Source organism: Toxotes jaculatrix, chromosome 10, assembly GCF_017976425.1.
Source record: "Toxotes jaculatrix isolate fToxJac2 chromosome 10, fToxJac2.pri, whole genome shotgun sequence".
NCBI classification, from domain to species: Eukaryota; Metazoa; Chordata; class Actinopteri; family Toxotidae; genus Toxotes; species Toxotes jaculatrix.
Window position 1 is genome coordinate 24,793,517 of NC_054403.1, and position 26,205 is coordinate 24,819,721.

The 26,205-nt window shown below is 38.3% G+C and overlaps 2 protein-coding genes across 2 annotated transcripts; both read right to left on the reverse strand.

Annotated features, from left to right (window-relative positions):
* Nucleotides 1-11,043: 11,043 nt before the first annotated feature.
* il21 (interleukin 21) lies at nt 11,044-16,059 on the reverse strand. The gene is made up of 6 exons (XM_041048982.1): nt 14,190-16,059; nt 14,054-14,095; nt 12,005-12,118; nt 11,856-11,894; nt 11,649-11,729; nt 11,044-11,442 (listed from the first exon to the last, which is right to left on the reverse strand). Exons 1-6 carry the CDS (start codon nt 14,310-14,312, stop codon nt 11,416-11,418), a joined length of 426 nt encoding a protein of 141 aa, XP_040904916.1. The 5' UTR covers nt 14,313-16,059; the 3' UTR covers nt 11,044-11,415.
* A 7,636-nt stretch (nt 16,060-23,695) lies between these two features.
* On the reverse strand, nt 23,696-26,146 carry cetn4 (centrin 4). Its single transcript, XM_041048592.1, has 5 exons — nt 26,047-26,146; nt 25,683-25,838; nt 25,437-25,565; nt 24,626-24,763; nt 23,696-23,957 (listed from the first exon to the last, which is right to left on the reverse strand). The coding sequence occupies exons 1-5, from the start codon at nt 26,047-26,049 to the stop codon at nt 23,868-23,870; spliced, it is 516 nt and encodes a 171-aa protein (XP_040904526.1). The 5' UTR covers nt 26,050-26,146; the 3' UTR covers nt 23,696-23,867.
* Between the last annotated feature and the right edge of the window lie 59 nt (nt 26,147-26,205).

Below are 26,205 nucleotides of genomic sequence, written 5' to 3' on the forward strand. Positions count from 1 at the left end.
GGCTTGTCAGTATGATAAGCAAGTTGTTCAGTGGTGGTGTGGATGATGTGTTTACTTGCCCTCTGTGCTGTTAAGAATTTATACAGTTGTGGGGTGGAAAGGGTGGGCTGAATTAGTTGTATATCACCCAATACATACAGCATTGTTTTTCCTTTAGATGACTCTTGGAATTTTTTTTTTCATGATTCTACTACAGCATGGTAAAATCCCTCCAGTGGCCTGTTGTAGCACAGCACTTTCTGAAACTAGGTTGGCTGGCCCTAGTATGTGGTGCAGAGGGTTTTTCTTCCTTCCTTTGTTTGCTTTGTGGGAAAATATTTGTCATGAGATAACATTTTATAACTTTTCTTGTACCCATAAAAATAAATGTAAAACAGGCAACATCTTTCTGCACTTCACAATTAGATAAGGCATAGCTTATTGAAGAAAAATAATTTGAAAAAGACAAAAAAACATTTTTTATTTGCTGTTTATCTTCTTTTATGACAGTTTTTGACTTTTATGAGTCTTCTCATCGCGTGTGAGCGAGAATATATACATATACAAACACACACACACACACACACACACACATATACACCGTGACCATGACAGCATCATGATATTCACAACAGTTGCATTAACGTGGAGGTACGAAAACCTTTCTGTGCCCATGGGGGAATTTTCACGAGACGAGTAAAAACAGCCAAAGCTATTGAACATATTTGTACACCAGATATGTAGTATTATAAAAACGTAAAATATCGAGATTGGGTTGACATAAGAAGTGTGAGGTGAATTATCTAGTAGTGTAAGCTTATCATTTATTGACATACAGACGTGTCGGTGTTAATAATGGAAGTTTGACAGCTGAATCCTGTGTGAGTGTCTTTGTTTGCATCTTAGTCGTAATCCACCTACCTACCTACTGAAGGTTAAAGTACAAATTCAAAGTGGATTTGATGGAATCCCCTATTACTTCATGTTCTTTGTGCAACCAGTATGACTGTTTGATTTGCACAAGCAATACATTTATAATCTACAAGACGACTATATCAGTTAAGCTGTCTGACATCTGCCTGGACAATGTTAAATTCAGATAACTGTATTCACGCATAAGATGATGGAGTTTCTTGGTGTAAATGTAAAAGCTAGCAAAGTATGTTCCAGGTGACGCTAAAGTATGGTTTAGGTTAGAACAGTTTGTCTCCAGTTTGAAGGTCAAACATTCTGTATGTCCATCCATCAACTTTGACCTCATCCTCTCCACTTCTTACTGCATTGAAAGAACATCACACTCCTTACTGAATCGAAACATCCATTGCTTTAAAGTATTTGGGCTTAAAACCAGATTTTTGTTGACATGGAAGTTTCGTCAAAACAGAGCTGTTACAGTGCAACTCTCCGCAGCCCCTATTTTGCCAGTATGCTGCGTAAGCAGTAGTTCAGGACTTGAGGAATGGAGGAATCTCTGTCTGTCAGTCATTTTGATTTTCTTGACAACCGCTTGTCTGATTGACTCCAAAGTTCTCGTGTGTATTGTTGAGGACCCAGGGAAGTACAGTGTGGACTGTGAAGTTTTTGGATGAGCGATTGTCATGAAAATTGAAAATACAGACACAAGATAATCCATATAAAACCCTACACAACCATCCAACGACAGAGGGTTCTTTGACATCCACAGTGCCACAGCAGGTCAAGCTGTCATGGTACAAACACTAATATGAGGAGTAAATACACTCAAGACAAAATAATGAATTGCAGTTGTAATCGTTTACATTTTATTAGCAAAATTTCACATACCGTGTATAAAATTGTGGTACATCATTTGTATAGTTAGTAAATAAATAAATAAATTTATAAATAACCTGAGAACTTCTCGCAGTGTTTTTGAACTATTACTTAGACATCATCACATTTTAGTGCCGTGTTACATTAAATAATGGTAAACTAAAGGAAACGTCTGTACAGTCTGTGTGGATTAAGATTTCTTAAGACTTTCGTTGTTGAGTTGCTCAACAAAGGTTTTGAAGTCGTCTAGGAAGGATGAAAACTTCTTTTTTTCCCACATGCACTGCGAAGAGTCGGCCTGTGTGTGAGGAGGAAAGGCTGGTTTAATATGGGATCATGTATTTATCTTAAATATGCATAATTTATAAGTAAATAAGACACTTTTACTACTCACAGTTTGCAAGTGACTCAGGTGTTTGGACGAGTCTTGGAAAGCTTCCAGAGTGTCATCAGTTCTGTTCTCTTCATCTCTACAGTTGACTTTGGCGTTTTCCAGCCCTTCCTCAAAGCGCTTCACGGCTTCAGCATAGCAGGATTTCTGACAAAGACACAGCAAGCCTCAGGGTCACACTTAATCCAATGATGAAAATCATTGTGAAAGTCAGTGAGAAGCTGAAGTAGAGTCAGTCCATACCCCGATTAATACTAAAAGCTGTTGGCAGCTGTTGATGTTATGGTTTGATTTACTGTCAGATAAATAAGCACTGCCTCTTGTCATTTAACAGTACTAGTTTAAGTTAGTGGGGTTTCATTCAGTTTCTCTTAATCACTTGCAAACATTGTTTAAGAAACATTTAGAATTCTTTGTAGCAATTTTAGGAGAAAAAAAGTGGTTGTACTTGCTAACAAAAGCTAACATGAAAGGGCAGTCTCTCAAAAGAAAAAAAAAGTGTGGCAGTGTAAACACAGTTTTGGAGAGATTCTAAAAAAGGGTTGGTTTGGTTGCTGCAATCTGCAGAAGCCTCATTAACACCCTAAATGAGCATGTAAACTTGATCTGCAGTGATTTCTTACCGACACTTTTGTTGGAGAGAGGAAAGTCACAGTTGGTTCCTGCAACAAGGAAGAGAAAAATACAGTCAGTTTAAATCTTTACTTTCCAAATTAGATCTCAAAGCAAAGACATGTAATTTATATTGGCCTAAAATTTTTCTGCGACTTCCGTACATTTCATTTATTTGAATGATCTATATATATATTAAATAACTTACGCAGGAGACATTGTCAGTTAGGTAGTTGAAGCCCAGGTCTCCCATGGAGAAGAAAATATTTTCTTGAGGTTTGGTGCCTTGCTCCGCCTCTGCAGTTGTCACAGGTCTTGCTTGAAGGTACCCTGTGAGAAAAATCATCCAGAGGGCAATTCTGAAACACTGCTCCATGATAAAGCTTGGTTAAAATCTCCTGTGGATGTGAATGTGCAGCAGCTCTGTTTATCAGTGGCTTGTGGTGCCCTCTTGTGCAGTTTTCTAATTTATAGGGTGTAGCAGTCAAAAAGTGAGTGGGCTCAAGGTATTTTCTTGTAGGAACAACTTGTTTTTTCCTATTAATCATGGTGTATGGTGAAAACCCAAAGTTAAGAAAGGTCAGGTGGGCAAACCATCAGCCCTTTCTGATGTAGAATTGTTTGCAGTTTGTTCACATTTGAACAGATAAGAGTTTTTAAACTTTTTAAAAAATTATTATCATTACCACTTATCAGTGGTTTTATTCCATTATGAATAAAAATGGGTTTGAAAAATGGGTTTCCATTTCTGTAACCTGTATTTTCTGGACACAGCTTATACAGTATTTTTGGAGGTTTATTGGCGTTTTATTGATGTTTACTGACAGGTGCTCGACATGTTTTCCTCTCTTCACTTTCAGTTTCTCTTAAGAGAAAGTTGTTGGTATTTCCTTCTGTTCAACTTGAAGAGCAGTTTGCATGACCACAAATCTATCTGCAACATTCATGTCTCTGGGGCAGCAGTTGATGTCAAAGTTTGACATTGTAAAATTTCATTATCAGTCACATATAGGATCCATTACAGAATGACTGAGGGGAGATAGATAGATGGATAGAAAGTGCACGTGAAAAACTTGGGCTCTAAATAACACAGGAATTTTAGTATGTAGACAGACAAAAATCAGAAAGGATCTGTTTGAAGGCTCGGGTACAAAAATGCAGAAGTGTGTTTTAAATTATAGACAGCAGAAATGCATGTTGTTAGGAATTAGAGCTATAGCAATGGTGAGGGAACATTAATGTATCTGTTGTTGCATCACATTCTTTTGGAATTGATTAATTTTTGTGTGTATATGTGTGAACAGTAAACTTGATAATTAATTGAGCAGCAGGTAAAAGTAGACTGGACCATGAGTGTGTGCCAGTAGAAATGAGTGTTGAGTGTGTTGTGTCACACAATCAGCAAAAGTGAATGAAGTGTTTCTCGTACACCTACACTCTCGTGGGGGATTCCCCGCAAGAATCCCAGGTACCAGAGGTAAATGTGGTAACAACCTGCTTATCTGATCTTGTCACCTTGGACAATGTCGTCAGTTATTCTCTACTGCTCAGATGAGGGTGGTTCACTGGTTAGGTTTCAGTTAAGGGGCTTCTTCAGGAGACACCAAAAATGATCAATATGACAGGATTTTGACGTGAATGAAGAAGGTGGGGAAATTTCTATCCATGGAATGTGTTTCTACGTGGGGGCATCCCTGCTGTTTCCATGTCTTACTATGAGGTCTTTGCCCACACTAAAGATAAGCTTTTGATACTAAGGTGCTACTTATTTGACCAGTCAGGAAAACAAAAGTTTCCTTCTACATCCGTGTGTAATTTTTTTCTTCATCTGAAGTTATGATAAACCAAAGTCAAATTGACTTGTCTGTTGTTGTAGATGCAAAATTTTAAATCCTGGGTTCTGCTCAGATTTGACCCTGTGCACATTTCCTGTTTTTATGTGCCTTCACTGTTAGTGAGACTAACCCTAAGCCTTTTTTTTTCTCTCTCGATGTTTATAACCACAGTCTGAAAAAACTGAAGATGCAGCTTTTTTGCTCCCACACTGAAATACCATGTCTTTTATTTTAACGTGCTTACTTTCCTTTGTGCTTCTGTTAAATTTAAACAACTCTTTCTGATATACATAAGTCATGATTAATATCATTCGTAATCTTCAGCATCTCACAGGTACCCTTTCTGACTTAAATCTTATTGTTGAATAGCTCACGAATTATTATCAACAGATGTCCCCCGCATGATTTTAATACTTCCATTAAGTGTTGGATAGCTGACATAAAGCGATGAACTAAACACAAATCACTTGTATCCCTTTCTGACAGAACAATATTTCTTTCCCAGTGCATGTTCACATAGCCGCAAAAAGTACTGAGTCATCTTTGCCACAAGCACATAAACTCCTACAGTGCAGGGCATGTAAATCATGCTGTCCATGTTTGGAAACTTCCTCCTGCAGATTTCCATTAATTATTTTGCATTTCTAAGTGAAAGCTACTGATTAACAGAATTTCAAACGTATTTTTTGTTTCGTATATATTTATCATATAAAGTGTCAGCAGAGTAGGCCACGGTTTCATTGATATGCAAGGTAGTAACAATGAACTTGTGAAAGCCGGAGCTGCTAGTAACTACGTAACTGATTCACTGATTAATCCAAAACCCCAAAATATTCGCTGAATGAAGAAGGAAAAAACTGTCATAAAGGGTCTTATCACGTCCTACACTGACATTCTCAATTACATAACATTCATCAGATGTGTTGGCTGCAAATCTCAGACCCTATTTACTGACGTCTTTCCCACAGATCTAGGCCCGAGGCCTGCTCAGCACTGTATGCACGACACACGATGTATGACTGGATGTTAGATGTGCATTAGTCCCATGCAGTGCACCGGTGTGGAAGCCTCTGCATTCTTTATGTTTCTCCACTCATTTATTCAGGTTATTAAAAAAAGAAACATAAGTGGTGTGTGATATTTAAGGTCTCTCTCTCTCTCTCAAATTGAATCGAAGGCAACTGGACTTGTATTTGTCTGGGAAGACGTTTCGCAGTCCGCACTAGACTAGTGCGGACTAGAAAGACCGATGCATACGAACTGATGAAGCCCCTTGGATAAGAGGCGAAACGTCTTCCCAGACAAATACTTGTCCAGTTGCCTTCGATTCAATTTGAGAGTGAGAGAACAATGACCTGGATGAATGAGAACATTCACAGACGATATTTAAGGTCTGTCATCTTGGTTGTAGTTGATTCCAGCTTTGCACCTATTGCTTCTTGCTGACACCACAAAATAAAAGAAAAACTATTTATTCATTTGTTTTGGTTCATCTGTAGTGCATAGTTGGGGCTGTTCATAGTTACATTTACTTACTTTTATTCATTTTTAATTTTTCTATCCGCAGAGAAACGTAGTGGATCTCTAAAAGTGACGCAATTTCGTGGTCTTTCCATAAATCCACGCTTCACTTCTGATGACGCTTTGTATGTGGGTGGTGTCATTTAAATTGTACGCTGACCAAAAAATGCCCTCAATGTCTCAAAACCAAATGTCACAGCTGTCACCATATTTTATCACTCACTCAGAAAGAATGAAAAGGAAAATAAAAGCCTTTGGTTTCCGTGATAGTAATGATGTCAGTTAAGAAGGTGGAGGTTTGGTTACCACATGCCACCGCAGCATAGTATCACAGGTAGTGGCTTTGCAAAGGTGCCATGTGAGTCAGCTGTGAATTATAGATTATCAAAAATCATAATTAGTTTTTATTTTTCTTTTTTACAGCGTGGCACAGAATGCAGTGTTCTTTGTTGTCTAGGGGAATTGTTCTGTACATTATATATTTTCTGTCATTCACACTTTCTACTTCTGTTACATGTTTTTGTTCCATCTGCCCATTTCAGCAGATGAGAGGCAAAACCATGAGGCAGGTTTGTCACGCAAGCGAGGACTCTGAGATCAAGATGATCAGTTGTGATTACTGTTTGGATCTAGTTGGACAGAGTCCATTACAATCTCAGTGTAGACATTGGCGTAGCTATTCTTGAGATAGAATATATACAGTGTTGTGTACTTAATGGTTTTAATCATTCATGTCATGTCCCTGCCTGTTATTAAAGGATAGAAGTTTTTTCGATACTAATTTAAAGTTCCAGGTTTTAATTTGAGTAGGTTTATGACAGTATTAAAAGAACTGTGTGTGAGGTGTAGCCCTTTTAACTCATAGTCCCCAAAGTTTACAAGTTAAAAACTAACTAGACAAATACACAATATGTCAAACAAAATCGTGTGTAATATTTTGTGGAAGATTCTTTACACTTAATGACCACCTGAAGTCTTTGACCCATAAACATCACCAGATGCTTTATATCTTCCCCAGTGACGCTCTCCAAGGCCTTAGGCCTTAGGCTCTTGCTTGCTATGAGATTTCTCTGCCTTCAGTCTGGTCTTCAGCTCATTTGGACTGAGATCAGGTCATTGACTCGGCCAGTCAAGATTATTCCACCTCTTCATCCTGAAAAGCTCTTTGGCTGCTTTGGCTGTATGTTTAGGGTGATTGTCCTGCTGAATGGTGAAATGTCATTAGTAGTCAGGTGTCCAATTACTTTTGAACCTCTACGCTTTTGGTACTATGTGTAAAGGACTATACCTCACACACAGATCTTTTAATATTGACATAAACCTACTCAAATTAAAACAAAGACCGCTGAAGCACAGAACCCGAGGAATAAAAAAAAAGTAGTACTGTCCAAATGTCAGTGGTCTGGCCTGTGTGGGGCTTCAGCATTTTGAATCAGCCACTACACATCTTCACTAGCATGAATCGTAATCATGATTACTGTAGTAACTGAGATCACACACAGCAAATAAGTGAGACTAGGTAGTGTCTCTAAGTTCTGACACACCAACCAACATTGTCACTTCACGACACTAATGGATATAGACTGATAGCCAGCCTACCTCAGCATCCTGCACATGTACGTTCTGTGCTTGCATCAGACGGAAAAGAAAAAACTACTGAGCAGTCAGTGTCCAAATTTGGACAAAGAGGGAGGCAGGGATGAGCAACCTTCAGCCACATTTGCGGACGTGTATCTCTTGAATTCAGTTTATACATATTATGTTACACATTTTATGCAAGTTACTGTGGGAAAACCCTTAGCCTGACCAGCAAGAGGGATTCAGAAAGGAGAGGCTACCCATGAAGATGTTTACCTCACACGTGGTTGTGTTCTGACACCCATTTGTACAACACATCTGCTTGGTTTGCTTGCTTTCAACCCAGTGTGGTTTCAGGTGTAAAGAAGGCAATTCCATGCCGCAATGCACATTTTACCACATTATACCATCATGTTTTTTTGTTGTTTTTTCTGAACATGATCAAAGAAAAACTAGTTTTGAAGCAAATCAACCTGCAGTATGTTTTGTTTTAACTTTGATTTCCTGAACAGTCCACTGAAGATAAGAACTCATTGTTTGGTAACACAGTTAAGCTTTATGGTGTAAATTCTAGAAATGTTAAGAAATTAAGATACAAAAGTAAGTTATAGTTGAAATAATAATAAGGTTAATCACAATTATTAGAGAGCTCATACTCCCTGTTCATAACAAAGCCTGAGATCTTGAAGCAGTTTACTATTTAAGGTCACATAAGAAGTTTATACAGCTTTGTAGGAGGAAGAGGTGACTTATCTCGCAGTGAATTTCAACCCTGATTTTCCTTAAAAAGATAATTTCATTAAATTTATTATGCTAGAAGAAATACTTATACAAATTTAGAATCTGTTCATTTTAAAATTATTTACAGTGATTGCTGATTGAAAGGATTTCTTTAGACTGCATGTTAAGTGTCGCACCAGGTCACTGTGTGAAGCATGTTGAACAATACACCCAATACACAATCACCGTAGTTACACAGAAAAAACAGAGCACAAAAGACAAATAAAATGGGAGCCTACCTGTTTGTTACACTTGCATGTGACAATTTCAGTTTAGACACGCTGTAAACTTCAAGTTTCATGTATGTTTTAACACATTGCTCTGGTAACTGGCCAATTAATGTTTAAAAACAAAAAAATCCACGGTGGTTCAACCCATGTTAATAGTATGTTACTATAAGCTTGATGAAGTGCTTACTTGCGTGTTGCCACAACATTAAAACCAGTGACTGGTTTTAATGTTGAGGCTGATCGATGTACACAGACAGGTGACCTCCACATTCAGCACATCTCAACCGAACTGAACACCTATGGGACAGTGGAGTGATGTGTTAGATATAAGTGATGTGCTCCACCATTGTCAAAACAACAAACGAGGAAATTCACATGTGAAAGAATGGTGTTCCCTGTTCTAGAGGCACAGTTTGGCCCAACACCACCACATTTTTGTTTTTTTCCTTGAATTGTCACACATCTGTCTACAGTGCACTCTTACCACCCTTCTTGCTCTATCTGTTCCAAGAAGGGAACAAATAACGTGTTTTTCCCCTGCTGTTTTTCTCCTTCTGTCACCTTAGGTGACATAGACAGCCCTTTCAAGAAAGCTTTGTCAGGATCTTTTAAAGACTGCCTCTTAGTACATACTTGCATATCCCTAGAGAAATCTTATATGATGGAAAAGTCAGGCCCCATTTAGCAAGGAAAGAGTTGTTCCTGACCTAAAGGAAAGTTAAAGCTTGAATATGCTTGGTTTTTCTGGATCTGGTTGTACAGGGGAAACAAATTGTGGTTCCTGAAAATGTGAACAGTTCTCTGCTGCCCCACTGAAACGCTAACAGTCACATTCTTACATTGAAATACATGCACTTAAGCAAAGTTCATCCTGAGTGGTGCATCACATAGGCTGTTGGGAAGAAGAGAAAGAGCAAGAAACAAGCTTGGGCTGTTCAGATGGACAGATGTCTTGGAGAAGGACAGTAACTTTTGAGAAAGAGGAAACATTAGCTCTTGCATTTTTCCCTTTTGCATTGGTACAGAGTTTTACAGCTTGGCTAAAGTATACACTGAGGTTTATCTAGTGCGTTGAGTCAACACATGGTTGAGTGAGGAATCTTGGTTTCACAGGTGTGAAACACATCTTGGTAAGATGAATGATGCATTTGTTTTGATGCTGAAATCCCCTTTGTCACCTGGGAAGTCCACAGTAGAGTTGCTTGTAGTGAGGACACCTGCTTGAAAACATGCGTGCAGTTGTCAGTGTGAGAGCTGTTTGTGATATCTGGATTGCCTTGTCGTGCCCTGCTGTGACTCTTGTTTGTTAACGTGTTCTTTGTGGTAGTTTTCTCACCACAGAATTTAACCATTTGTGCACTCACAGTAAATCCACCTGCTGTTCGACTAAAGGCCACACTGAGGTGCATATTGATGCTTTGATATTAACTCTGCCAAAATACAGGTTTTCCCTTCAGGTGACACAAGCTCTGTGGAAATATAGTAAGCAGCACAACAATATCAACACAACACTGAGCATATTTTTGAGTCTGAACAGCAAGAGCTCAACAGGTGCATTTCTTTCAATTCCAACCCACTGCTTAAACTCACCTCCAGCGTGGTGCCCCCTGGTGGTCAGTAATGGTAGTTTGCTCTCATGTTTTCGTCAGGGCTGTAAAGCAATATTAATATCGAATGTCATGTATTTTCTAGAGGAAAACTCATATGACTCTCTCATATTTCTGCCTGGCATCCTGGGGTGTGAAGCTTTGATCACTTCATTTGTACCATATTGCAGGACTTCGTATTTCACTGCAGTGCTGCGGCTGTGGTTTTTCAGCTGACACTGCTTTTAAAATGCTTTTGAAAGGAAGCAAGGCCACTGGAGAGGTCAGTGAAAACAGTATAATAAATATACTGTGATAGGAAATCGAGAAACAAAGAAAATCTTATAAAGAAGATCAAACAGTGAAAGTTTTCAAACGCGACTTGCATTATTAGGGCAGAATGTGTTTAACTTTGACAGAGTTTCTGTGCTGCCTTCAATGTCATCGCACAAGGATGCTTCGGTCTGCAATGGTACCATTTCCATTATACTATTACAACAACACGACAAAATAAAACTATTTAAAAACATCGAAGATACTGTGACAATTTATACTCATTTAGCTAAAAATAGTGCGTGTTTATGAATTTATTATGAATTTTATGATGTACCGCTGTCTTTTGGAGTTTAACGAACTCGTACAGTATAAGAATTTTAAATGACGGTGTATCCACTTCTTGCTGGAAACTTTTAGAAATGTCCTACAAATAAACCAAGCAAACCAAAACCTCTGTGTTATAATCTATTTAATATTTTCAAATGGTACACAAATATTTCAATTAAAGAATTGCTGTACTGAGGAACATCATACACAGTATAAATGTCAATATATACCTTATATTCTTTGAGAACTACAACATAAATTAACTTTCACTTTCAGTGAAACAGAGAAAAAGAAAATCTAAACTGCCAAGTCAAGTCCACTGGGTGGCGGCAAAGCAGCTTTCCTGAAAATACATTCTTTATAGCTTGAGTGGGTTCACCACCACAATCTAAATAAATATTAAATAAGTTAAATATATAGAAGGCTAGAACATGCAGACTTTGCCATGTTTTCAGCGTAGTGTCTTCTTTACATTCAGTCCTTGGTCATGACTAGATCTTTGTTTCTTCTCAGTTCATGGTCAGTCTGGTTATGCCCTAAAGAGGGAAAAATTGACAGTTCATTTGTACATGTTGCATAGACTCACATCATAACATTGATGACATGTAGGGCTACAGATGTTCAACCACCTTTGTCTAACGGTACAGTGAAAACAAAATGTTCCAGCATTTTACATGAATCTTAGAAATAATGTGTCAAATAATAATAATGATAATAAAAAAAAACAAAAACAAACACTTACCCTTTGAATGAGAGACTCCAGTCTGTTGAAAAATTCCTGGGCAGGTGCCTTAGGATGCGAGTCGCAGTGTTGGCATGGGAGCTAAAGGGAAACACAGGAGAAAATAAGTTACCAGTTGCCACACTGAGTTTTTATTTGACTGAAATATCAGTAGTGATAAATTAAGGGAAACATTAACAATAGAAGTTGTTAGTTTTGTTCTCTTACCGTTTTATTTCCTGAATTGCAAAAGTCCAGACCGTTCACCTGAAAGGGATCAAAGAAATTTGTTTTTATAAATCTACAGCACTACTTGACATTGTAATTGAGATACACTTTTAGATAGATTGTTTGATAAACCCCAGAAAATTACTTACAGTCAGGGTATGCGTGAGGCTCCTGTAAAGTTTGCTTTGTTTCTTTTCATTAATGTTAAAATGCAACTTCAGGTTGGCCCGGAAGCATTCCAGGGCTTTCAGACTGCAGCAGTTCTGTAATAAAAAAAAACATAAAAGAAAGAAAACAATGTTTGTGAATAACATCAAAACCACAGCAACATTTATCACTGTCATATATATCACATATATCAGATAAACAGATGAGGGAGTTGTGTGTTTTTTCAAGCTCAATAGTTATATTTGGATAACAGAAGTGAGGATAGGTCATTTATGGGTGTATTTTGTCAACCACAGATCTAGTTCACTAACAGTCTGTTACATTTGTTAGTTGATGATGATTTTTCTTTTTCTTTTTTCTTTTTTTTAATTTTACAAGTCTGCATATCCTCAATTAGAGGGGAAAAAAATCAACCCTCCCATCACTGCCATCAAAATATTTCCAAGAAAGCTATTGTTTCTGGTTTCATGTTATGACTTCAACATTGCAGTTGACTTTCCAATCAGATACATGCATAACACTTTTACTTAAACTGAAACTTAATCAAAGTTTCCACTATTTTAAAGGTAAGTTTCTGTTCCCAAAATACTTCTGATGTTTTCGTCTGCATTGTTTCCCTCCAGAAATCTTAATGAACATGTTGCTGATATGATACGTTTTTTCCAAGTGCAACAGTGTGTTTCTGTGTAGATGCTCACGCTGCAGTGTGTGACAATTATTGCTCTGTGGTGTCATGGTTTTCATTCTTAATATTAAGCTTTTGTTTTAGAAAAAAATTGGCTTCATACCCACTCAGGAATCCTTATCATTTGTAGTTTAAGATAAGCCATCTTTTCATAAAAGATTGAGTCAGATGTTTTCTAGCATGCAAGGAAACGTTTTGAGTTTGTGAGGTGGTGTTAGGAAGTGTCATGGTTTTGGCTTCTTTCTGCTTGATTACTCATCACATTTCACCTGAGTTCAGCGGAAGCTATGAGAAAATATACTGAGCAAGCTCTTGAGTTGACTCACTCAAGACTTTAAGCCTGACAAGAAAGAAGGCTGATCTGAATTTACAAGTAATGGAGCTGATCTTAATAGGCATTCATTTGAAGTCAGTGCAAATAATCACATTATGTGCTTTTGCTTTTGGGGCTTTGGCCACAAGCATTGCATAGTATTGCAAAATATAGGGTTTGTTTTCAAGGTCTAAAATCCTAAAATTGCATATTTGGTAAAGCAGTAAAGCTAAATATTGTCATGAAATTATCATTACCATGGTGATTCTAATTTTATTAAAGTTAATCTGATGGACTGCAGAGTTAAGGAAATTCTAACACCACTGGCATCAGTAATTCTCTTGCAACTAACTAAATGCATGGTGGCTAGTTTGTGCATAGTTTTAGGATGTTAGTTTTTTCTCTTTAACACTGTTCTTTTTTTCTTAGTTCTTTTTTTAACCACATTTTCACCGTGAAACTACAGTAAGTTTGTGCTGTTATTAAATATTCCCAGTACTTATTTTTATGGAAATTCAGGTTTGCTGTATCAACTACAGAAAATACTGCATTTAAAAAATAGTATGTACTCACATTTCAATTTACTCCATTATTGTATAACTCAGTAGGACAGATTTTGTTAGGTTTAGCCTTGTTAGCTTTGCATGCTTATGAAAGTCTAAGTGCTGCCTCTACTGTACTGAATACAGACAGCCGTAGAGCCGCCTGGAATCGGTTTCATTTTAGCCTGTGTTTTATTAAGATCACCTAGCAGAAGATGAAATATTTAAAAAAATGTAATTATATTTAAAAGGATTGATGTTTAAGCCTGCAAGGTAAGCTCCAAATGTTCTACTTTTCACACTGATTATGTATGCTTATTACCCAGCACGTTTAGCGATTTCACACATCATTCGATGAACTCCTACAGTAGCCGGCACATGACAATTAGTTACTACAGTAAGTACAACAATGAGTAAGCAACCACAAATATTAAGTGTGGTGGTGACCAGACTGTCAGCATTATTTTGAATGCAAGTTAGTTTGTCTTACCTCAATATTCTCTGGTGGAGTATTCAGCATCTTATCGTCGTTCTGCATGAGACAAACCAAGAACATTGTCTTTAGTAATCATAGCTGCGACCGTACACGGGCAAAGCTGTGAAAAAGTAATTGTAGATGAACCTACCTGCAGGCTTGTTTTCACATCTCTCAACTGCCTCAGGACTTCTTCTAATTTTTTGCGACTGTTTGTTGTGTTGGCCAGAGAACAGCAGCAGACTGCAAAAAGGCAAAGAACAACCAGCTTCATATTCTCAGTGTCAGTAGCAGGCACCAGATCACCAAAAGTCGCTATACCAAAGTTTTACTGGAAATGTAGACTGTTGTGTCGCTTACCTTTTTATAGTTATCCCTGAGGACACAGGAAAACCACTTGTGCAGAGTTGGAAAGCTGCAGAAACTGGCGTGTGTGAGTAATGAAATTTCTTTTCCACTGGCAGTCACCACTACGTGATTCGAGAGTGGCGTCAAGCCGCGCGTGCGTGGGGCCTATAGATACAAGTGTGTGAACGTAAACTTGTTTGAGTGCCGCCGACAGGAAACTACAGGAAGACGGCACTTCCCATTTTCACTTTGAATCATGGAGCCACAGCTATACTGTGTCATAGGTAGTCATCGTAGGTGTGGTATTGACAACCTGAATGTATTCACCGCATCACGGACACCTACACAAAAACAATGAGCTTGTTGCAACAACAGGAAACCCTTTTTAAGTATTTATGTTGAGCCAAAAGAAGAAGTGAAGAGACAGTATGTTTACTTTGTGTTGCAGGAAGTCCACCAGCCATGTTAGCCATATTTAGGAATATTACCCTATAGCCTCTGAATGGGCTTTTTAGGCTGCTGCTTCTCTGTTTTCATCTCACTATTATCCATCAGCCAGAAAAGGTCTTTCTCTCTGTCCATTTGCAAGGACAAGGAAAAGTATGTTGTCAAGTTTCATGCAAACTTCTTTGGGAAATGCCCTGTGACCCTGAAGAGTGGTCACACGAGTCACACTGTGGATACATAGGTTTGTTGATGAACAGATAAATCTGTAAGAGATTTACTTTTACATTATGCATTCATGTATATATAAAAAAAAAGATTAACTAGTGGACTCAAACATTCCTCTTCCACAACAGTCATAATTATAATCCTCTTTTGCCCAACTGTATGTGATTTTGTTTGTGCTTTGTGTTTTTTAATCTCCCACCTTGCAGATGTTTGTGTTTGACACGCATTGCAGACCACGAGTCAAAGCGTTGACCATCGACTCCCATTTAGAATAAGAATTTTTCAGTGTGTGCTTGTTGCACAGCTCTACCTTTGATGCACAATCATTTATTGATGTCCATCACCTGGCAAGTACAATTATATCTTGTTCGTTTCTTCAGTGTTGTGTTGTGGCAATGAAACTAGACAGTCAAGGGTTGCAACCACTGATAGTTGAACGCTTTGAGTTAGGGTTGCATTGCAGCTGCAGATGTGGACTGCAGTGTGAATGGACATTTCATGTTGGGAGAAACAGGAAAAACTCTGCATGTCTTCCTATAGTCTGTGTTCACAGATCACTTTCACACCTTAACGTTTTACACTGGACAAAAAACCTGATTAAATGAGTGGGGAAACATAATAAATGCTGATGCGTCCACACAGGTGCACTACATAGTACAATTAAATAATTAACATCCAATCATGCTCTGTGTCATGTATCAAAATTCTGAGCAGGCCCACTTCATTCTGATTTTGTTTCAAGATGGCAGGAGGAAAAGATCTTTGAAAGAGGGATCATTTTGGGGCACAGATGGCAAGAGCTTCATGACTACAGTGGCATCTGCGTTTAGATCTGTGGGAAAGACGTCGGTAAACAAGGAATTTGTGGTTGACAGCACACATTTGATGACCATGATGCTCGTGTGTTAGTGTGATATGTGAGGGGAAAAGAACAGAAGAGGGGCTCTTATAATATCATAAACCCCTCATTACAAAGATGAATGTAGATTTGAGAGTTCAGTGGTGTAAAAACCACAGACACTGTTCTGCAGAAATGTGTAAAAAAAAAAAAAAAAAGCGATATGGTCAGATGAGTCATCTTTCACCATTTTCTCCACAAGTGGGCCAGTGTGTGTGTGTTATACAGCAAGAGAACGGCACAGGCCTGAGTACTTGACCCCTACACTGACGGAATCCAGTGGCTCGGTTAAACTGTGGGGGGCATTTTGCTGGCATGGTTTGAGCCCACTTGTCCCTTTAGAGGACAGGATGACGATGCCCCCATCCACAGGGCAGGAGAGGTCACTGAGTGGTTTGATGAGTTTGGTGAAAATGATGTGAATCGTGTGCTCTGGCCTTCGCAGTCAGCAGATCTCAACCCAGCTGGGCACCTATGGGAGATTGGATCCACATGTTAGCAGAGCTCCAGAGACGTTGCGGAGGCACATTGAAGCTGTTCTGGTGGCATGTGGTGGCCTGACGCTTCACTAGGACACTACGTGTTGGTTTTCCATTTAATTTGTCACCTGTCTACAGGAAGGCTTCATGAACTAAGCTTCAATCATAACTGTGTTTCTGGGTTACAGAGAATTGCAACATGGAAATTTGTGGAATGGAAATATCACAGAATATTTTTTCAGCAATGGTCATCTACTCCAGTATGCATTAGTATTACACATTTGGGAAATTCAGGAGGTATCGTATGTTAGTCAGTGTGTCCGACCAGCTCAGTCTGTCTGCCCCGTCAGTGTTCGCGCACATGTTCTCTCCACACACAATCTTTACATCTGTATTCTGCAACCAGAGAGGAGGAAGTGAGAGTGAGACTGAAAGAGAAAACCCCTCTTGTCACTTCTCTCTCTTTGTCAGCGTAAGGGAAAAGGTGGGTGGGGGCTTCGACTGGTCTGAGAGGCGCATCACCCTCAGTCTCCTGTTTAATCAGGAGTCCCTTCTCTGATGCGCTCACAGATGGGAAAATGTGTCCTCAGGTAGATTTTAAATTCAGAAGAATTTTCCTCCCCTGGCTGGCATCAAGGAATCCCTCCTAACCCATCTGTGGCTGTGTGTGTGTGTGTGTGTGTGTGTGTGTGTGTCATACTAAGCACCTTTGTCATAATGAGCACAGTTTTACAAAATGAAGATTTATGCAAACAGAGAAACATAAGAAAGATAGAGAAGATGCATACAGAAAAGCACAGCAGCTTGGCATATGTGTGTGTGTGGGTTCACTAGATGTGTGGGGTACGACAGCTCCGTGGCGACCAAAATGCTGGACCTCACAAGTTTAAATGTCTGTGGGTTAAGACTTAGTTTTAGGGTTCAGATTAGAATGAGGTTTAGGTTAGAGTCAGGATACGCTTAGGGTTAGGCATTCAGTTGCGAAGTTTAAGGTTTGGGTAAAGGGCTACGGAATGCATAATGTCAATGACAAGTCCCCACAAAGCTGGTTCTGCACAACACTTGCTTTTTTTTTTTTTTTTTTTCTTAAAGTCGTTAGTTGTGACTTAGAAGATCTTGGCTTAATAGAGGGTGGAACCAGTTTGTACACTGTCATTCACCAGTTGGTGTACCCGCAACGACAGTGGAGAAATGTAACCGTCACATATGTCTGATCTACAGTTTTTTCCATTAAATTTTGTGAACAGTGCAGTACTGAAAAATATTTTTGGTGATGACTAAAGCTCTCAGTCAGGGTTGGAGACATGTCACACAGCGAGTTGCTCTTTGTGGTCAGCCAGAGTGTTAAACGCAGTACAAAAAGTGTGACTTGAAGTGAGGCTGCTCACAGGAGAAAACTGACAGATAGAGGTCAACAGGTGCAAGAGTAAGTCTGTTTTTCAAAGACGTTGCGACACAGCAGCAAACAAGCCTATTTTCTAAAACATGCAATCTGTGAACAGTCACACTTTTTAAAAAATGAACTTCAGCAGGAGGTCTTTCCACCTACACATCTGAGCGTAACTAAGCAATGTCTAATGCAACAGGCCCACAACGAATCCTCCTCCATGAGCGTTACAATATTCGTTTTTTGTTGAAACCGTGTTAAAGACGTGTTTTCCTGTTTGTGTGTGTTTTCTCTTTGGCTTTCTATGTTCTGTGTACCGCCTTTTTTAAACACAGATATTTGTACTTCCAGAGTTTGGATTGTAACTAACATAGTAGTTTTGTGTTTTACTGTGACAGATGAATTAACAAACAGTGTTAAATAAACCAAAATGTGAGGTCACATCGCTGCCTTTAAAAGAAGAGTAAAAAGAAAACACGTGGAGTAGGATAAAATTTAATTCCAGGTTTTATAGACTTTTCAGTGGTTAGTTAGGATCAGATCTCCATCATACTGATGATAAATGACTTTCTATTAGCCTTTTAATGATAAATATTTACATGATGTAATGTTGTTTAGTGTTCCACTGTACTGTATTTCAGTATGACGTAACCACCTCTGCTATCACAGTGCAGATGTCTCAGCCGCAGTTGTTGCTCATCCATATCATAATTTTGTTTGTTTTGTTTTGACTTGATGTTATCACTTGGTCATACTATAATGATGTCATTACCAGCCCCGACAGTGTGTGGCTGGTATTGCTTTCATCTTGTGTGTGTAAGTGTGATCATGGCAAAATGTGGTCCTGGAGACACCCACTGTGGCAGGAACTACCACAGAGGTGATTTTCAGTAGTTTGACAGTGTGTGCGTGTCTGTGTGTGTGAGCAGATTTTGTCACGATGATGGTGTCACAACCGTGCCAAAGTGCAGTCACAAAACATTAGAGGTGCGTAGCTGCGACCGAAATGAAGACCAAGTTCCAAGGTGGTGTGGACCGACCCATGAATGCTGACTTTTCGTGAAATAATGTGGTAATGACTACTGAGTACAGACGGGCAGAGACGCCTAGCCCTGACCCTAACCTAAACCTAATTCTAAGCTGATCCCTAAGACCAATGCTTAACCTTCAAACAAGCCCTTTGAGGGTGTGTCCGAAAGTGAGAACCAGCCAAAGTGTCTGTCAGGTCTAGGACTCAAACCGGGTGTGATCCCATTGCAAGATGGTCTCTAGTTTTCCATTTTTCAATGCATGTTTACCTTGTCTGTACATTGTTTAAAATATACACCAAAAAATAAAAAATAGCAAAGTGCACTGTTGCTGTGTAATTTGTCCATTTTTGTTGAAGCTTTAGTGAAACATGAACATACATGAGGTAAAAACTCACCATCATGTAGCACAATATAACCTAAGCATTTCTAACCTGAGCACTTGTATTTAAAACTATAACACCGTCAGGCAAATTAATTTACTCCATGTTAATTCTGTAGTTCGCTTCCTACTCCCACTTGCAGTAGTGTGATCTCCTACACTGCGGTCTTCCCTTAGTGAACAGTTCGCATTTCCGCAGTGCGTAGCGAGTGGGCGCAAGGTTGAAAGTTTGCATGCAAAACATACATGTACGGATATATTGCAGAATATTGTTTATTTTTAAAAAGAAACTACTCGTTCTGTGCATAAATGTGAAATTCTCTGTTATTTTACAACCATATATAGAGACAACAAGGATAAATGAAGGTTATTCTCAGTGACTGAGCAAGGCGAGCATGCATGATATTACCGTAAGTGTACAGGAAGAGTACAAAGAGCGTGTGGGTGGGGGATCGCCTGTTTTGGTCCAGGGATGACACAGCTCATTTATAATGATTGATTAATTTTTCAAAGTCATCATTACTGAATTCAGAAACCTTACTAGTTTAGTTATGTTTAAAATAAAAACATACAATCCATCTTTTCTTGATATTGTTATTGAGTAAATCAATCTTAACCAAATCTTACACATATATTAATGGGGGCAGCGACCTACTGGATGGCAGTACAGAAGACTTCAGTGCTGTCAGTCAGTTTCCAGCTGTTGTTTGGATGTCATTTTATATATTTTTATATTTTATTATATTTTATACATAAGGATTAATATTGTTTCCAACAGGTACAACAGTTTTTTTTCTGCCATTTAGACGACTTCTTTCTCCAAATTATACAACACGACACAAAAAAGTGCTGAACTGATGGATGTTATTATTCAGTGGCTTATCAAGAGTCTAAAACACTTCTCAGAAAAATAAGGCCCATGTTTAGCTTATCGCCTGAATGTGTGATCACACCCACACTCTCTTTTCTTTAATAAAAAAAAAAAGTGTTAAGATTTATTTCATGGTATATCACATGTGATAAGTCAGTTGAACTCGCAGTCAGTTCGTTCTCTAGACGTTTTGTTAAAGATCAGGTTTCAGCAGCAGCCTTCTGAAATCTGATTCCAAACTTCTCCTTATTAAAAACTGTGCAGAAATGAATAATTGTGCTTTAGTTTCATTTCATGTTAAGATCATTTTATTCACTTCTTTGAACCGTTCATGACACTGAAATTATCTAAATGAAAATGTTCTATAAATGAACAGAGTGAAAATAATTGGCAGGTACGCCTGTAGCTTCTGACGGATTTCATTCCTGTTAAACCTCATTAAAGAGCAATTTACTTGGGAGTGGACAGAGTCATAGTTATTTAGAACAAACTGATCTCACCTGCCCAAATCAAAATGGATAAAATGGTAGAAATCCTGCTCAACGTGGACAATTTCATTAAAGCTCAACCAGAAAACTGAACCCGTGTGACTGACACAAGAAAACACAGCTGCTTTTGTGGCTTATTTTTTAAGAACATGAGGTTTCATCTCTAAAAAATAGTATTAAAGTTTTCACTGGCATTGTAGAAGCTCCTGAGTTAACTCTACAACATTGTAGAAACAGCTTAACAATAGTCCCACTGAGCTCTGACTGTCTTTGTCCCTTTTTCTGACACCATTCTTGTCAATACTGTGAAATACAGACTATTAGGCAAGGCACAGGTGGATAAATCAGTCCACTAAAATACACAGTTGCTGAACAACCTGAGGTCTATATGCTTTTATATGGGGTGTTATTTTCCCCACTTTTTTTATATGTAATATCTAATTTGGCTCGTAGTTTGTAGGATGCTCTTTACTTCAGGTACAGAGGTGATGCAAGATGATGCCGTTCATGTCGACTCTATAGTTGCGCACACCTAATCCAGTCAAATATTTAAAGTGATTGGTTAAGGGGTGGAAACAGATCTCCCCCGTACAAGGCTGAGCGTCAATGTGTGAGACACGTGGAAAGCTCAGGTGTACATCAGTAACTCACAAAAACAACAACAAAAACAAAAAACATGGGGACCAGGATTAGAAAAGCAACAGCATCATTCTGACTGTTTAACTCTGTGATTACAAAGATTAACACGTTTCCTCTACACTGTTTTCACAGACTGGAATAAAAAGGAGATGCTAACAAAGCACGCTAACTGCTTTGTGGTTGTCATTTGTTGCACACTGAACAAACAGGCTCAAACATACCTTCAGATATCTACTGTGCAGAGTAAATTAGAGAGAGTGATTAGATTATACTATAGAACATACTGATAACACTGATACAATACTAATGACTTCAAAATGAAATTTCAGAAACACTGGCTTCCTTATCATATTTTTAAAAAGGGACAGTCCTACGGCATTAACATTCAAGCAGCTTGATGCCTAATAACAAGAAATTATATATGAAAGTTATTTCACAAATATGACTGAAGATAAAAAGCAAACATACCGCTCATGCAGTCACTCTCACTCTTGCTTCTTCTAGGCACACTGACGGTTATTAGTTTGTCTTCAACTTATCTTACTCAAAGGGGGCTTGTGAATATAGGTTGTCTGTACAATGGTGACACATTTTTGACCTTTAAAGAGTTAATAATATAATCATCTTTTACCAGCAACGACCAGACTTACAGCAGTTGGTTGTTTTGGAAATTGATCATTTTATGGGAAAAGAGAAAGAACAGCGGAGCAGTGGGAGTATTGAACAGACTGTGTGGTGTGAATGCTCTTTAACCACAACAGTAGGGGAATAACACTCGGCTGAGGGGCTGTGAAGATATTAAAGGCCTTGAAACTGCCACTGTACAAAAACATCATTTCCAATTGGAAAGTTTTGTTCTAAAATCGAACATCCACACCTACCCAAAACGACTGCTTCATGTAAGTAAAGCACGCACTCTTTTTTATGTTGCTGTCAAAGTGGTGAGTCTAGTTAACACTCTTGTGTGTATAAATCTTGAGGCTTAAGGTTTTGATTAAGGTTTAAGGGTCTAATTGTTTTAATTTCAGCATAATTTTCTCAAACTGGATACTTACATTTAGAAAGAATGGTATAAACTGTGGTTGTTTTCATGCTTCACAGCAGGTGAAACACATACTTTTGGATAAACACGTAACTTTAAAATAGAACAGCTGTTCTGAGCCAGAGCTTTCAAATGAAGGCATTCTTCCAAACCACCAGGACATTGATTAAGGTGCCAATTTGTAATGAAGCGGACTTCAGAGCTGTGTTTCATCTCTCACCTGGTGTGTGGTGTACTTTGAACTCTGACGAAGGTGGATGGATCTGAGTCATAAAGGGTGACATAAAATGAACCTTTGAAATACTGGCCTTTTGATTTGGCTCATCTATATCACTTTGAAGTTTCAGCGCAACAACTCAACAAAATGAAAGAAATCCATAGGAATTCCATGTTCTGGCACTTTAATATGGTAAAAAGTGAAGGTCATTGTCTTAAGCAGAAGGCATGCACCCTGCCTGCTATAGGCACCATGTTTATAAATTGATCTTAGATTTAAGAAAATATGCATTAGTTTAAGAGCCAAATGTTCAAAAAGAAAAACCTATGAAATTATGAAGCAACACCAATGTCGTGAAGACACAGTAGGTGAAAGTTACGATTCTGGAAATCTACTTTGAATGTGCTCATACTTCTTGTTTTATACCATCAAGCATTTTCTACGTGGAATATTTAAAATAAAATGGATATCTCATCTTGGGACAAAACTTTTCATATTTTCCGCCTGATGTTCCTTCACTGTCTAGAACAGGTTATCAGAACTTTCAGAATCAGTGGCAGGCATCCTCAAAATCATAGACAGTGTCTGACGGCTCGGAAAAACACGTCACTACGATATCCTGTTTATTTTAACAAGGTATAGTGTTTTGGCCAAAACCAGACTGCCGCTGTATATTAGAATTAATCAGCAGGAACATCTTTCCTCTAAGATAATCAGAACATGTAGGTAAGACAGTGCTGTACTGTATCTCCACCAGACGATGACTTGGTTCAGTAACTCAAAGCATGAAGTGAGAGTGACTTTTACTGAGTTACTCATCTCTGTTTCAGGCTTCTCATTTCTGTCTACAGTATCTTAATTCTGGTTAGTCGACATCAACTTAGTCATATGACTTTCACTGTCTGTTTCCCAACATCTGTCCATTATTGGCATGTTGTGCTTTGCAGCGTACACCGCAGCATACACAGTGTACTGCAGTAACTTTACTGAGATTCTCAAAACCGAAGCCTTTCTGTTTCGTCAGATCAGCTGCCCAGGGTTTGAATAAAGATACGAGGTAAAAAACTGAATCTAAGACGTTTCCTATGTGCACATCAGACCCGCAGAAACATTAAAAGTGCAGTTTCACACTGTGTTTACATGCAATTTAAATTCAACACAGAGAGACTGTAAGGTTAGTGTAAAAGTAAAAACAGACAAATCAGCTATGATGAAATATATTTATTTGTCTTGCATTGTATAAAGTTTTGTGTAAAGATACATGTTAAAATATTTATTTACAAACCATGTCACAAAAAAGCTACTGTATAAACTGTTCTGATAATAATCAAACGTGAGTCTGAAAAAGGTCCAAGGAACAAGACTGTAACACTCAAGTTCAGTAAAGATTGGTCTTCTTCATTATCCTCAAGAACTCCTGCTCATTGACCTCACCATCTCCGTCTCGATCTGCTTCGTCAATCATTTCCTAAAAGGATCAGAAACACGGTGTGATGCAGTATTTCCAAACAGAAACAGTTATACGTGAATCCAGCATTTAAATGTTACATGTGATAGATGAGAAAAACTCTCACTCCCTCTCGAGCTGCCAATATGTGTCACACAGGTTTTCTCAGGGCACAAGTTCCTCAGAAATAACCTCCAATGTAATTATTATTTTAATATAAAATGTGTTAATATAACAACATTACAGGAAGGAGGGGATGAGTAAAGAGAAATGGCTGTATAAGGCTTATTTGTAGTAGTAGCTTTGCTACTGGATTAACCATCTACTACTAACATTGGTGAGAAATCAAACCTGTTATCAGCACCTATTATTGTTTTATTCTTAAAATGGTAAATTTTGAATGAAGTAAAATTATTCTAACTTCCTGAGGTATTCTACTACAGTTAAAACAGCTTATGAAAGGCTGCACAGTGTCACAGAGTGATACAACTTGTCTGCAGCAGACATTTTGCCAGGTGATGCATTGTGAGATTTACAAGCTAATGACTGCACTTGAATGCACCAATCAATCCAAAATAAGAAGTAATAAATACAAAATTCTTTTTGGTTGGAGGAAAAAGTATGTGAGAAAAAAAGAAATTTATATGCAGTACAAAGAACACACTGCACATCTTTAAGAGACAGAATACCTGCAACTCTTCATCTGTGAGGTTCTCGCCCAGCTCTTTGGCAACTCTCTTGAGATTTTTGAATGAGATTTTTCCTGTGCAGTCATCATCAAACAGCCGAAAAGCCTTCATTATTTCCTCTTTGGAGTCCTTTTCACTCTGTAAACATTGAACCAAGACATGACAAACAAACTGCTTTGAACAAACAAACTGAACAATTTTACCGGGAAAAAACTGCATTAATTACCAACTGAAAGCAAGAGCCATTACAAAGTACTCTCCATTATGAACTTAATTCATGGAACAAAAGTAAGGAACTGAAAATGTGAAGCATATTTTTAGCATTTGTATCAGTACGGTAGAGATACTGTAAAATCTGATTTTTCTTTTTGGTCTTTAGAAAATCCTTAATGTTTATTGTACTGGGTTTGTTGGGAACAACAGGTTGTTTTTCCTAACTGGTGTTGTCATTCTTTCCAGATCGAAGTAAATAAATTTAACTTATTTTACAAATAGAACCAAATGCATTTATTTAACGTTTCAACAACTGAGTATGATTTGCATGAACAGTATCTGTCCATAGCCAAACACTATGTCAAACACTGGATTTCACTGTAAAAGATTTTTAGGAAACGTGTTACTGAGAGGCCGCTCTTTCAAGAGTAACATGCAGTTCAACGCAAATGCTTAAAAACACAAATCTACTGCTCTCTGGATTGTTTAACATTGTCTTTTCTGGGGTTGGAAATCATAATGATCAACTTCCGAGAAGTTGATCATTATGATTTTCCAGGTTCCCTCGTTCTAAACATCATCATATCATCACACTCACCATTTTCAGTGTCATCATACTGAGAAAGTCACTGAAGTCAATTGTTCCAGAGCCCTCTTTATCAATGTCTGCAATCATCTTCTTGATTTCTTCTTTCTTTGGCTCAAACCCAAGAGCTCTCATGGCAACCTGTGACATAAGTGCACAACAAACCTGATGATACCACGGCACTGATATCTCGTCATTTTTTTCACCTACGTACACTTAACCAAATTTGATGCACAGTACATGAATACAGCAACCAACCTTTAACTCCTTCACGTCTATTGTCCCAGTTCCATCTGTGTCAAACAGATCAAAAGCCTCCTTAATTTCTTGCCTTTGCTCCTCAGTCAGTTCGATTTTGGGACCTGTCTTTTTCCTCTGGCTAGCCGAGGGAGCTGGTTTTCGGTAACTCGAAGCCTGAAAAAGCCAACAGGTACAACAGAGAGACCCACAGGTGATGTTTTTAGTCAACTGTTACTATCGTGCTAGCTAACCTTAGCTTCCATGCTGCTCCACCAGACCAAACACACACACGTTTTCAGGCTAAAACAAATGGCTTATCACAGCAAATACCGCAGGTTAATTCGGTTTAAGTTTCGTACTAAACATTTATATGAAGGTATACCATTTAAACGAATGATTCAAGCAGGAAGACTTCAATGTTGTGTTTAATGGTCGGACGTCAACAAAAACAGGTAGCAACGGTTGTATTTTCTTTCTCTGAAATGACATGGGAGATGACCAATAGAATCCACGACAGTACCGTGACGCGCCATATTGGCCA